The sequence below is a fragment of the Alosa sapidissima genome, chromosome 10, assembly GCF_018492685.1.
Source record: "Alosa sapidissima isolate fAloSap1 chromosome 10, fAloSap1.pri, whole genome shotgun sequence".
Classification (NCBI taxonomy): Eukaryota; Metazoa; Chordata; class Actinopteri; order Clupeiformes; family Clupeidae; genus Alosa; species Alosa sapidissima.
The window spans coordinates 19,400,087-19,413,227 of NC_055966.1; the positions used below are offsets into that span (position 1 = coordinate 19,400,087).

The following is a 13,141-nucleotide window of genomic DNA, read 5'->3' on the forward strand; positions in this document are numbered from 1 at the left end:
TTAAGGCCAGATAATACAATAGAGGAACAAGGCAGACCTTATAAGACATATAATGTACATACATGCAGGATAGTTGGACGTGCGGACTAACAGAACAGACAGGTAAATATTCTGTAATATTTCAGAGAAAATGTGTTTTAAACTGTTAATTTATTTGTATTTAGTGTGAACATGGAATTACATACAACTACATGGTGAGGGAAATCACAATGGTTAATATTGCTGTCAGTATGACATACAAAAATAAATCTGTATTACATTTCAGAGTTCTGGTTTCATGATAATGTTATCACAAAATCTTTTCAGGCAGTCTTTTTCAGCAGACTGGATTGTACACCACCAATGGGCGAGAAATGTATCTGGTGAGAAATATCTTCATTACACCGGGATGGGAGATAAAAAATCTTCATTACACCGGGATGGGAGATATCCTCATTACGAGAGACAACATCACAGAGCAAACAGTTCTCAACAATCTCGTCCCATTTCATTTCCAGAAATAATACCATAAAACTAATCATAGTGATTGACATGAGCATAAAATGTCAAGAAAAAACACACACAGTCAACACAAGCAACAACAGCAATCACACACACGCACGCACACACACACACACACACACACACACACAGTACACACTAGATAAATGAAGCAAAAATGTGCTTAAATAAAGGGTAACACTTGACAGTATAGACATAAGAGTGACACGACACTGTCATGAACACATGACACTGTCATGACACATGAACCCTAACCCTAATCTTAACCTCTAACCCTAACGCGTTATGACAAAAAACGAATGTCACTTAAAGCAACACCAAAGAGTTTTTTATACCTTAAAATAATGTTTCCACAAACTACAAATTTGACTTGCATCTGATGTCGCAATACATCGTACAGTACTTTTATACGTCATGCAAAATATTCTACCTTGTCTGTGGACATCGTTATTTGCAAAGCCGGTGCTGGATAAACAAATAGCGTGCGTGCGACAGAGGAAAAGTTCTTTGGTGTTGCTTTAATTAATAAGAGAAGCGTTATGTCATAAAGGTTTATGACTTGTTTATGACACGTTCATGACAGTGTCATGTCACTCTAATGTCGATACTGTCAAGTAAAGTATAACCAAATAAAGTGTGATTCAGTATGATACAGTATTAGCAACTTCTCAATTTTGCAAGCAAATCAGCACAATCAGCACATTCAGCAAATCAGACAATAACTTCACAATAGTTTAAACAGATGGCCAAGTAAACATCAGGAACAAAATAAATTATCAAAAATAAGCTTTATCAATACCAAGTGGGTTTACAGGAAGAGCAGTATGCACTATTGACTGAAAAACAGTGCTTAGGAATGCTACACTAATGGGACCTCACTCAGTGCATCATTCAACGTCTTAAGTCGTTGCAGGGTGTGCTATATTTAGACAAATCAAGGATAAATAATGAGGATTACTTTCTTAATAACATTTATACACAAATGACTATACCATGGCATAAATCAGTGGTGGTGATGAAACACATGGGACAACATGTGAAAGGGGTGTGTGTGGGGGGAAATCACTAGAAATCACTGGATGCAAATGCTACAGTTAGGCTGAGCTTCAGTCAAAGTGCTTAGAGAGGAGAATGGTAAGGAAAAATATAGACTACACTGTTATGTCTTGATGACAGGAGTTCTGTACCATTGAGTGATGATCAAAAGCTTGTCAAACGTCTGTACATGTCTGTCTGTACACTGACACGTGGCCTGATTTTCTGTAATATAGGCAACGCATCATTAGGTGTGCTCTTGTGAGGAGTTAGCAGTTCAAACATGCAGTGCTACTTCTGCAAGGATTTAACAGATTTAAACTGTACTGGAACAACTGAACTGTACTGGAACTGTACATGCAAAACACCATAATATCACATCATAAAAAAATAACTCACAATCTTTTTGTCTGTGTGGTTTTTAGATATTGCTTTCAAAACTTTTCACTCAGTACCAACCTTTCCAGATTTACATTTTCTCAAAAATCCACATTTGAAGCAAAATGTCACTGTAAAATGTTCCCACACTCTCAGTTACATTGAAATAATTCATATCACCAATCATCAAGACATCAGACAGACCTCTAACCAGAGGATTCCAACGTGGCAAAGCTGTGATTATGCTCAAGCAGTTGGACTGTGATTGTCCTACTAAAGCATATGTGGTAACCCTTCCTTACACAGTCCCCTAATTATCATACCTAGTTAAAACATGGTAAAACATAGTATATTATCGGGTAATTCTTAGAAACACTCTGTATTACCCATCAATTCCAGTATATCAGTAATTGTAGTTATAACTGCCCAAAATACTATAATTTACGATATATATAAACACTAGATAAATACTTATTAATTAGGGGACTGTTGTCCAGTACACTCTCTTAAAGGTCCGAGACTCTAATCAAATACGCTCTCTTGCCAGATTCATTACTCTTCACAGTTTTATAGATGTCCATTCTATGTGTGTGCTCACAAGCACCTGTTCAGCCAAAGTCCTTGTTCTGTAAATGGGAAACAATGTGGCTTAGATCAAGCCGTGAATAATTCCAGCCAATTAACACATTGCATCAAAGGGAATGGAATGGAGGGGTGTAATCTAATTGGCTGTTGAGCTCATATTTCAACAACCTGCCGTAGGCTCTACCTTTGACTGTCCAGTCTTTGTCAGACATCATTTGAACCAACAACTCTCCACATGTGTTCAGTCTACTGCACAGGTGGCCCTTTCTCTCACTCTCCCACAAACATAAAAACGGAATGTCCACCCCCTCTGCATCCAAAGCATCTCGTTAGTCTCTGGGACTGGAACATCCAATTACCTTCGTTATGCTTGGCATCTCGTTAGTGTCAGGGTCCTTGAATTACTCTGAGCTCTGAATCTGTAGCTTCCATCCTTTTAAATATAATTCTTTGTGGGCCTCCTCCTCCCCGTCTCCCTGTTGTTCCCCCTCTGCAGGGTTGACCCAGGCACTCTGCAAACTCACCCCTGGCCCGTTGAAACTCTCAAGGACCACCGGAGGCATCCAGTTCTGTTTGTAGTTTGTCTGGGAGGTGCTGGCCAGGGGACCAGGGTAGAACTGCTCTTGGACGGGACGGTAGGGGGTGATCCCCTGTGGAGACGAGATCACCTCGTTTGAGATGTAGGTGTTCGTCGCGCACGCCTCCAACTCCTCCTCCTGGGACCCCCACACAGTGAGGCTGGAGAGGTGAGGAAGGTAAAGGGACTGCTCCCCGGGACCTCCCGTCTCAGGCTGGACTGACAACAGGGCCGTCTGCTCGGAGATCTCCTCCTGCGGGTCACGGTCTCCGATAGCCCGGGGAAGGTGGTGCAGGAAGGGCAGCTGGAGCGTACCATCGGAGGAGATTTGCAGCTTCAGAGGCCCCGATTGTGGACTTTGGGGGTCTCCCTCGCCGGCCTCACCCTTCTGATGCCCGTGCAGGTGTGAGCCTGGTGCCAGGGGTCGGCCACTCACAGGGAAGAGGCTGACCCCCGGGCGTTTGCTTGTGGGTGAGCTCTCGTCCTCACTGCTGTTGTGCACGTCTGCTCGCACCACCACGCTGTAGGTGGGAGAGGACAGGGCACTGCCCTGGGAGTCCTCAGGCGGTGCCATCTGCTGGGTGTTGTACGTCTGGCAGTGCCAAGGCTGTGGGTGGGTGTCCTGTGGGGCGTAGCCTTCGTATTTGCTCGTGGATCCTATCTTTTTATCAGGCGTCACAACGACAACATTGGTGAATTCCTCTGGTTGTAGCTCAAGGTTGGAAATGTTAGTTTTCTCACTGGTAGCCAGAGGTGTAGGGGTGATGTCGACAAAATTCTGTTTCAAGGCAGAAATATAGAAATGAACATTAGTTAGATTTATTTATAGGAAATCTAAATGGGTAATCTCAATGGCCCTAAATAGCATCACTGCACATTTCTTTCATTTAATAATAAACACTGAATGAAGGACATCCAGAGAGCTATTTCATATTTACTGAAAGGATAGGAACTAACTTTCTGTGACGTGTGTTTAAGATGAACATGCAAACAAGCTTTCATCAAAGAAGAGGAATTCTAACTGTGGAAGCACTTGGCAAAATTACATCACTGTGCTCCAGTGGCAACCAAAGAATCTTTGATGGTATTGCTCAACAGATTAAAAAACCTAATTTCTCTGTATGATTCAGACAACAACCCATCTTCAGTTGTCTGCGCCTCCAACAGTTTGAAAATCAAAATTGAAATGAAGCAAAGAGAAACCACCACATCAACAATATTTATGTTTGTACTTCTGTAATAGGATCCATTTGATTAATTGTTTTCATTTCCCCTAAGTGTACCCTGTTTTGAATTTGCATACTATAGCCAGGGCATTTTCCCCATTTCGACAGACAAGAAATGATGAGGGGCATTTTTCCAAGTTTGTCCTCCGTTAAGGGGATTCCCCACACAGGCCTCCTCACCAGTGATTCAGGTGTGGCACCCTTCCTCCCTATTAGGAGACGCCAAACAAGCAGTGGGAGTGCAACAAGCAGGAGCAGCACTGTCCCAGCGGGCAGGAGGAACAGGAATGACGTTGGCTTCACAGGCTCTGTGGACAGATCAAATAACACAAATAGAATCCTCAGCCAGAATTCCTCAACAGAATTCCATAACAAACTCATTAACAGAAAGCTACACATCACTCTTTGTACTGTCTATGCCTTGAAGTGATCTGTCCTCTTCATACTACTGAGCAAGCCGGGACATGTTGTTGACAAGGAAAAATGTTGGCTGCCTTGCATGAATAGTAGAGCTCTGCCTCTTGGTGAAATACCAAGGAGCTGTTTCCTTGTTGGTTACCCTAAGACCGTAAGAGTTATTTCATATGAATGAGCTAACAGTAGGAAACCCTGGAATTCCCCAACTACAGCAGCTGACAGCAGCAACTGATAAGTCTGTACCTACATTTAGGTAACATTTATTTCACATATTGCCTATCTACTAGGACATTTCAAAGAGATTAAAACTTCATCTTCTTTCCTGCTCTTTTGAACAAACTGAGGCTGATCAAGGAGATCATTTCCCACCCTAATGCCATTTGGTACATCACAACTTACCTGAAAAAGTCTTACAAAATGTGAAGGCCTTGCTCTGTGGTCGTCTCTTCAGGTCGTCGATGTTATAGGTCACAGAGCCGCAGTACTCTGTGTCTCTGTGCAGTTTGCTGATGACGAACAGTTCAGTTGTGTTTGTTTGTTCTTGAGTAATAGCTTCTCCTGATTTGTTGTGTGTGAGAATGAGTGTGTAAAATGGTGTTTTGGGCAAAATCTTCCTCAGGCTCTTGTTGTTTGGAAGCATTGGAAGTTCCACTCTCACAGTCATAACAGAAGCATTTAATGTCACAGCTACATCAGGTGCACCCAGCTCAGCTGTGAAAGACAGGATGGACAGACAGAAATTTAATAAACTAGATGTACCGCAGAGCGGTACAAAATATGACCGCCGCCCAGTCCAGCACATTTTTTCCACAAAAATAAATCACGCTGAAAGGCCTATATGATTCTAACTGTCTCACTAAATTGCATTATCCACACTCAATTCTCACTCTTACTCTTACTCTTCTCTTACTGTGAATGTATGTGTGTGCGTGTGTATCTGTTTATGCACATGTGTGCACATGGAATGGGTTAACATGACCCCTGGAGGCAAACATACGGAAAAAATTGGTCATCCCAGGCCCTACGGTTCTCAAGATATTCACAGAAAACTGTGTCTGCCCTACCCTCCTTTCGGGGGGTCCAGTACAGCGGGGGGGCTACAGATCAAAACAAAAAACGATGGTTCCATGCTATCCATGTGGGGTTACAGGCCCACCAAGTTTCGTCTACCCCGGTCTTTCAGTATCCCGGGAATCCTTGACGGAAATTTGGACATGCGAAAAAGAAAAAAAAAAAAAAAAATCTGACTAAACCTATATGACCGCCGCTTCGCTGCGCGGCGGTCATAATGAAGATATACTAAACAATTTTGTGTTTAGCATTATGGACAGTAAAATAACTCTTAAAGACACTCTTAAAAACTCTTATCTTACAATTTGGCATTACTGTATACGTTGTTGTCATACATTGAATCACATTGTGTATAGCTTTGACTGCATGAAAAGTTGGGAGGATGAGGAAAGGCTTACATTTCATGAAGGGCCAGAATCGTTCTGTCTGTCCGATTACCTTGCCGCCAACCTTCACCTGTGCTATGTACTGGTCATCACGTGTGGACATTGGTGTCTCCCGGGAGAGATCGCAGGAAAGAGTTGTGATGTCCTGGCATTCATTCTTTGGTTTGAAAACTTGTCCGCTGCCATACCTTCAAATAGACATACATGAGTCCCTTCACAGAGGCTTCAAATTCAGGTTGCAGCAAGTGAAGTGAAGTACAAACTAGACAGCCAAATAACACAAATGAATACACCCACTGTGTGTTCATCTTCAAGTCAAATGTATTATCCCACAGAGGGGAATTAAGTTGCAGCCAGGTATTAAGAAACACACAACCAACGACACAACACACAAGACAGTAAAATAGCAATGGAGACAGCATTACAACATACATAGACAAGGAGCAGTACATAGGCAACAGTCTAAAAGTTCAGTGTACAAACTGACACTGACAGACCGACCCGGCTTGTTTTGCTCAGCAAGGTTAAGGTTGCCAAATCATACAATAACAGAGAAAGTCAGGACTGACTCAATAAAAGATTTATAAAACTGTCATCATTTTTACACATACATTAAATGTGTTAATTTTTCTTAAAAAGTAGAGACGCTGTTGGACCTGCTTTATATATAGCCTCTGTATTAGTCTGGAAACATAATTTGTTATCAGCGCATTAATTAGTGAGATACTTGTGGTCTATAAACCTGTCCAGCAAAATCTATGGACAAATAAAAAAAAACAATCCTGCACCTGACAAGCGTTTTAATGTGCTGCTGCATCACTCTCTTAGATGGGCTAAAAATAAGTCCCTGAGATTGCCTCAGAGGGAACCAAGAACCCTGAGACCTAGAAGGGAACATGCCAGCTGGGCCGGGCTCCTCGTTCCCTGTGAAGTGATGGTAATAAGAAATAAGCAATAAAAAAGTTTAGCCAGGTGAGAGCTCGGGGACGTCAGATGATGAATGCCGTGCGTTGGGCGTCTCACGGGGCTGCGGGACAGGTAATTAGCCAAGAGGGGGACAAAATGGCTGATTCATTTATTCTCTGTGAGTAGGAACCTCCCCTACCGCCCAGACCCCCACAGCATGCCCCATAAGGAACGCTGAGGCAGCGGCGCCTTATTTATTCTCTCTGCTGCCGGGGCTGCGAGATTGTGCCCAGAGTGATCGGGAATGAAACATGGATCTGGCAGAGAGTGGTAATGGGCTTATAGAATATAAGTAGTCGTAGAATAAAAATGACAGTAGTTGTCTTTTTCTGATTGGTTCTTTTTTAAAAGAGAAATAAGAAGCATGCAAAAAAAACAAAACAATAATAAATTAACTAAGCCAGGGTTGTCAGGCTCATATTGGTCAGTGGGCCGAATTTGTAGGAATGAGACCTTGTGGGGCCATCATTGTCATGGTCATTATCATTTTTCTGCACTGGTATCAGTTTGGTGATTTACTCCTTTACTATACTCACTTCTGAGCAAACAAAGTTTATCATGTCCTGCTGTCATATACTGCTCTTATTTTCTTAAAATGCCCTACCTTCCATGTCAGTCTTTCTCTCTTTTACCAGCATAGACAGTATATGACAACATCGATATAGTAATTGTTGGTGCAACAAACTGCATTTTTCCTTTTCTGTTTCTTCCATCCTGAGGATGGGCTGTAGTGTTTAATTAAGTTATCACATTGTAGAGATACTACTTAAAACACATAGTCGATGCAAAAATCCATTTTATTTAATTTCCCCTTCCTTCTCAAATCATGATTATTACACCTGCTGGCCGGCCGGATCTGGCCCCCCCCAGGTCGTATGTTTGACACCCGTAAACTAAGCAAACAGGTAATAAACAAAACAAACAAATGAGTCAAACATAACCTGTAACCTTGGTTAACGATTTACTGTGTTTTGAAATGCATGTTTATGCTCTTTTTGGACTTTGCTTCCCTTTTCCATAATGTAATTTTGCACGCAGGTCTAAAGCATGCAGTACGGTACAGTATATCTATAACATACACATAATGAAAAGGACAGTAGGGGAAAACGGTGCAATAGAGATCTGATTCACCTGTCAAAGACAGAGCCTTCCCTAAAGTTGCTTAACACAACTCAAGAACATGTCTCGGCATCAGCGCTGTGTGTTTGGTAGACAACGCAGTCCTGAACACAGCTGTGTAATCGGAGGACAATGCAAGAAGCACGAAGGTGATGAGGTCAAGAGGGTGGGATGAGAAAGGGAAGAGTGGAAAGAGAGAGAGGCGAGAGTCGAGAGAGGAGAAAGAGAGAGAGGCGAGAGTCGAGAGAGGAGAAAGAGAGAGAGGCGAGAGTCGAGAGAGGAGAAAGAGAGAGGTGTGTGTGTGTGGGGGGGGGGGGGGCGTGTGCTCAGAAATGCCAGTTCCACATTAGAGCGGAATAAGCCACTGCTTTGAAGGCCAGAATGTCTCCCTCTGTGTCTGTGTGCCCTGAATGTCTCTTCCTCTGCACCCTTCCTCCCTCACCACCACCACCACCATCACTCTTCCACCCTCACCACCACCACCACCACCACCACCACCACCACTCTTCCTCCCTCACCACCACCACCACCACCATAACCACCATCACCCTTCCTCCCTCACCACCACCACCACCACCACCACCACCACTCTTCCTCCCTCACCACCACCACCACCATAACCACCATCACCCTTCCTCCCTCACCACCACCACCACCATCACTCTTCCTCCCTCACCACCACCACCACCATAACCACCACCAACACCATAACCACTTCCTCCCTCACACTCGACACATCTTCTGCTCAGACAATTTTTGTTTTGCTTGCTTTCTCTCTCTCTCTCTCTCTCTCTCTCTCTCTCTCTCTCTGTACTCGCTCCATCTCTCTCCGTCTCCATCTCTAGCCCCCTCCATCCTCATATCTCTCTCCATATCTTTCTGCCTGCTCTCTCTCCACCTCTCGATTTTTTTCTGTATTTATGTCCCCACCTGTGTATTCTGTGTCATTTTTTGTATTTCTACCTTATATCTGTCTCTGTCTCTTATCTTCCACCATTCTTCTTCCTCCTCCTCCTCCTCCTGTGTTTCTCTCTCTCCTGATCAGACTAAAGCCCCAGCTCCCTGATATTCGGCTGGAGACAGGGCTCACTGATCACAGCTGTGACTAATACAGGCGAGATATGTGGGGACAGGGAAAGGACTTCAGTGGCATTTCACACATCACGCCTCTCCAGAGAGAGAGAGAGAGAGAGAGAGAGAGAGAGAGAGAGAGAGCGAGACACACACAGACAGACAGACAGACAGACAGACAGACAGACAGATAGAGAGATGTAGAGAATGTGATGTGAGAGTAGGAGAGAACGAGGGGTACAAACACAGAGGAAATCACAGAAAGAGCGATAGAGACAAAAGAGGATGACAAGAGGGAGGGGGAGAGAAAAGGAGCAGAATAGGTAGAGAGAGAAAGAGAGAGAGAAAGAGGAGAAAGGCTGCCACACTGGCTGAACACTCTGATAAAACAGAAAAGAAAAGAAAAGAGAAGAGAAGAGAAGAAAAGAAAAGGACACGACACTCCTCTGCTGTAGACGAGTGCTGCTGTTTTGTCAGTGATCCGGCAAGACTGTGGGGCTGTGCGAATAACTTCAAGGAACAGGGATCAAAGTCTTGGAACGATGTGGCCAGAATTCCTGATGAGGAACACTCCGAGAGTTCACACCACTTCCCAGAAAGAGCCAGGCGAGGACACAAAAAGTTTGCTTTTGGTGGAAAAAGACACCACACAAGTGTGAATCTATTATGCCAGGCTTATCCCAAACAATGCAGAACACAGACCCATTCACACAACTAATCAAAATAAACTTACTGAAACCTATGCAGTGAGATGTTGGAAGTTAAAAGGGGTTGAATCTGGGCTTAGGAAGAATCCATTAGTTGCAGATCTGACTCATGGGGTGGCAGGAAAAGTTTAGTTTCAATTTTGCCAACATTTTGAGATACAGCATTTGGGCCTCGAGGAACTAGCCATCTGTTAAGAGGTAAATTACCAATATCCAAATAGTGCTGTTGAAAGTTGTCAGAGTTATTACAAGACCGCTAATTAAGATGGCTGTCAGACGGGACAGCACGGGACTGAGTGCAACTGCTGTCTACAGTCCGCCAACGTCTGTCAGCTGTTTGCGATTAATTACTGTCAAGGAACCTGCAGTACGCATGCTGAAGACCACCCACACACAAACATATACTTACCGTAATCACAAATACATACACTTTCTCTCTCTATCTAGCTTACGCACCCTCACCCCCCTCAAACACACATGACAGAAAACAAACACACAGACACTCTCTCATTATGCAGTGCATACCTGTGTTTGAATCACACTCATGTTAACATGTGAGATTCCCATACCCCGTGTAGATCTCCTTATTTAAGTAGGAAATGTTTTACATTTTAACAAACATAGCATTGATACTCACAAAGTGTACTCCACGCTGTACAATTGGCTGTGGTTGTCTGGAGAGTCGTACTTATCCCAGTGCAGCACATTATGGAAATTTTCGGAGTGAAAGTACACCTTTACAGTGTTTGCGTGACCTACAGATAGAGGAGAGGAGGACGTCAGAAAATAAATTCTGTATGTGTTGCATTGGCCGACCTCTATCTCTAATTCCCTCTGCACTTTGTAAGTGTTATGTATGTTTTGGGGGCTTCACATTTGTTTGATAGGACAATAAAGAGAGACAGGAAGTGAGAGGAAGAGATGGGGTTGGGAGGTGGATCGGAAACATATCCGGGTCCCCATGGCTACTTTGACCAAATATGTTTGGGATGCTGCCACAACTATGCGTTGTGTTTTGTCTTTGTCAACACTGTTTTTCACATGGGTATGCCTGACATAAACACTGTTTTTCACATGGGTATGTCTGTTTGACATAAACAGTTTCACAGTGCTTCCTCCTATGGCCATATCTATCAGCAGATAGACTGGGGGGTAAAAGCAAATGTGTCCTTGATCAGTAACAGTCAGCCTTGATCTCTGACGCCCTGCCATTTGTCTTCGCATTGCAGGTGACAGCGGCACCCGGCGCTAGTGCCATGCATTCTGGGTCCCCTGGGTAAAGTGTATTCCATTTATATCTCTCAGCTGCTGCATGTGTGTGTGTGTGTGTTGTGTGTGTGTGTACATGAGTGTGTGTGTGTGTGTGTGTGTTTTTGTGTGTGTGTATTGTGTGTAAATGAGTGTGTGTGTACATGAGTGTGTGTGTGTGTGTGTGTGTGTGTGTGAGATAGAAAGAGAGAGAGACAGAGAGACAGAGAGAGAGAAAGTGTCATTCATGTTCAGTGCAGTTAGGCTGAAGATATTAATATATCTATTAAGATAGAATGCGCTCTCTAGCCGATATGAAGAATGCTATTGTTTTTTTTTTCACTGTTTCACCAGGGCATGCAGGTACAAAACACTTGATATTTCATCTTCAATGTCAATGTCAGAAATCGCCTCCGTGGGGGGTGGGAGGGGGGGGGTCCTCTTTCGATTTTTCTGTTGGTCAAGGTGCAAAGACATGTCCAAACACACACAGAGACATCAACCCTCCTCTCTTAATACCCCCCCCCAACCCCTACGCACACACACACACACACACATGTGTGTGCTTGCCAGAATGTCATGAAAGAAAACAGTAAACGTAAACAAATGAATCATTCACCCAAGATTGCAGGTGACTGCTCCTCATCTAGGAATCCAATTCTGGTACATTCCATACCAGGCCAACACCAGACTCATTTTGACAGCCATTATCCTCATCAGTTTTTTATTCATGCATGTTAATCCTGCTATGATAAACATGAATGTCACCATTCTTTCTGTTTCTCTGCGCTGCACTGGGGTTAGTTTTGATCACATCAGGGGCAGGAACTTTGCATGGGTTTTTAAATGTAACTGGCATAGGGCCATAACCCACTATACTGGATAGTCTTTATTCCAGAGGAAGTGAGACATGACAATGGACCACTATATACAGTACTGTGCAGTATGTGGCTTCCATAAACGTACTACAGAGACACAGAAAAGAGTTAAAACATGAATCTTCAGTGGCCACATTTCAGATATCAGGTTACAAAGAGCATTGTGTCAAAGAGCAATCAGCACTCACCTGAAGAGCAGAAAGCCAAGACCAGAAATGCCAGTAGCCACATATCCAACAGCTGAGGGAGCTTGGTGTGTGCTGATGATGGACACCCCGCATACACACACACACACACACACACTCATACACAAAACAATAAAGTAGATTGCTGAATTCCTGAATTCCACTTCAAGACAATAAAAAGTAAATCCAGCAGTGTAAATCCGCACAGGTGTGTTGAGCCGACTGAGGCACAGGTGGAGGTGAGCTCATGTTGGCCCCTTTACTCGACCCTCCTGACTGGATTCTGTGAGCTGAGATTGTGAGCAAAGACCTCTCTTCTTCACAACTGCTCTCGCTCTCTCTTCCTCTCTCTCTCTCTCTTCCTCTCTCTCTCTCACACACACACACACACGCACACACACACTCAGAGCTCAGGTGTGTGAGCCACTCATCCACAGGTGTACCTACGGCAGCTGCACGTGAACTTTGGACCGCCGTTATCACCGCCTTCTGCTTTTTTTTTTTACTCTCTATGCCTCCTCCCACCATTGAGGCGTCTCCAGACTGCACGGTCACGTCGGCGGCGGTGTACTAGCCTACATACAGTACAGGCCTGTTTTTCAGGCTTTTGTCATTTGAGCGGAAAACCATCCCAGAAGGAAACGGAGAGTAAAAGAGAGGCTTAGCAGTAAGTGAGGTGAAAAACATATTACAAACACACACACACATGTAAGTGTAGGGGTGTGTGTGTGTGTGTGCATGTGTGTGTGTGGGCACGCAAGGCATTTTTTGTAACTTCTAAATCACTCATG

At 43.8% G+C, this 13,141-nt stretch overlaps 1 protein-coding gene across 1 annotated transcript; it reads right to left on the bottom strand.

Annotated features, from left to right (window-relative positions):
* Window positions 1-1,049: 1,049 nt before the first annotated feature.
* ifnlr1 (interferon lambda receptor 1) lies at window positions 1,050-12,838 on the bottom strand. The gene is made up of 6 exons (XM_042107116.1): window positions 12,354-12,838; window positions 10,677-10,794; window positions 6,189-6,364; window positions 5,119-5,430; window positions 4,483-4,610; window positions 1,050-3,854 (listed from the first exon to the last, which is right to left on the bottom strand). Exons 1-6 carry the CDS (start codon window positions 12,394-12,396, stop codon window positions 2,901-2,903), a joined length of 1,731 nt encoding a protein of 576 aa, XP_041963050.1. The 5' UTR covers window positions 12,397-12,838; the 3' UTR covers window positions 1,050-2,900.
* Between the last annotated feature and the right edge of the window lie 303 nt (window positions 12,839-13,141).

Excerpts from the sequence above, each read along its gene's own strand:
- ifnlr1 (XM_042107116.1), bottom strand. The coding sequence starts at position 12,396 with ATGTGGCTACTGGCATTTCTGGTCTTGGCTTTCTGCTCTTCAG. Across the intron at positions 6,365-10,676 it reads TACAGCGTGGAGTACACTTT|GTATGGCAGCGGACAAGTTT; the intron begins GTGAGTATCAAT and ends GTCTATTTGAAG. Across the intron at positions 3,855-4,482 it reads GTGCCACACCTGAATCACTG|AATTTTGTCGACATCACCCC; the intron begins GTGAGGAGGCCT and ends GCCTTGAAACAG.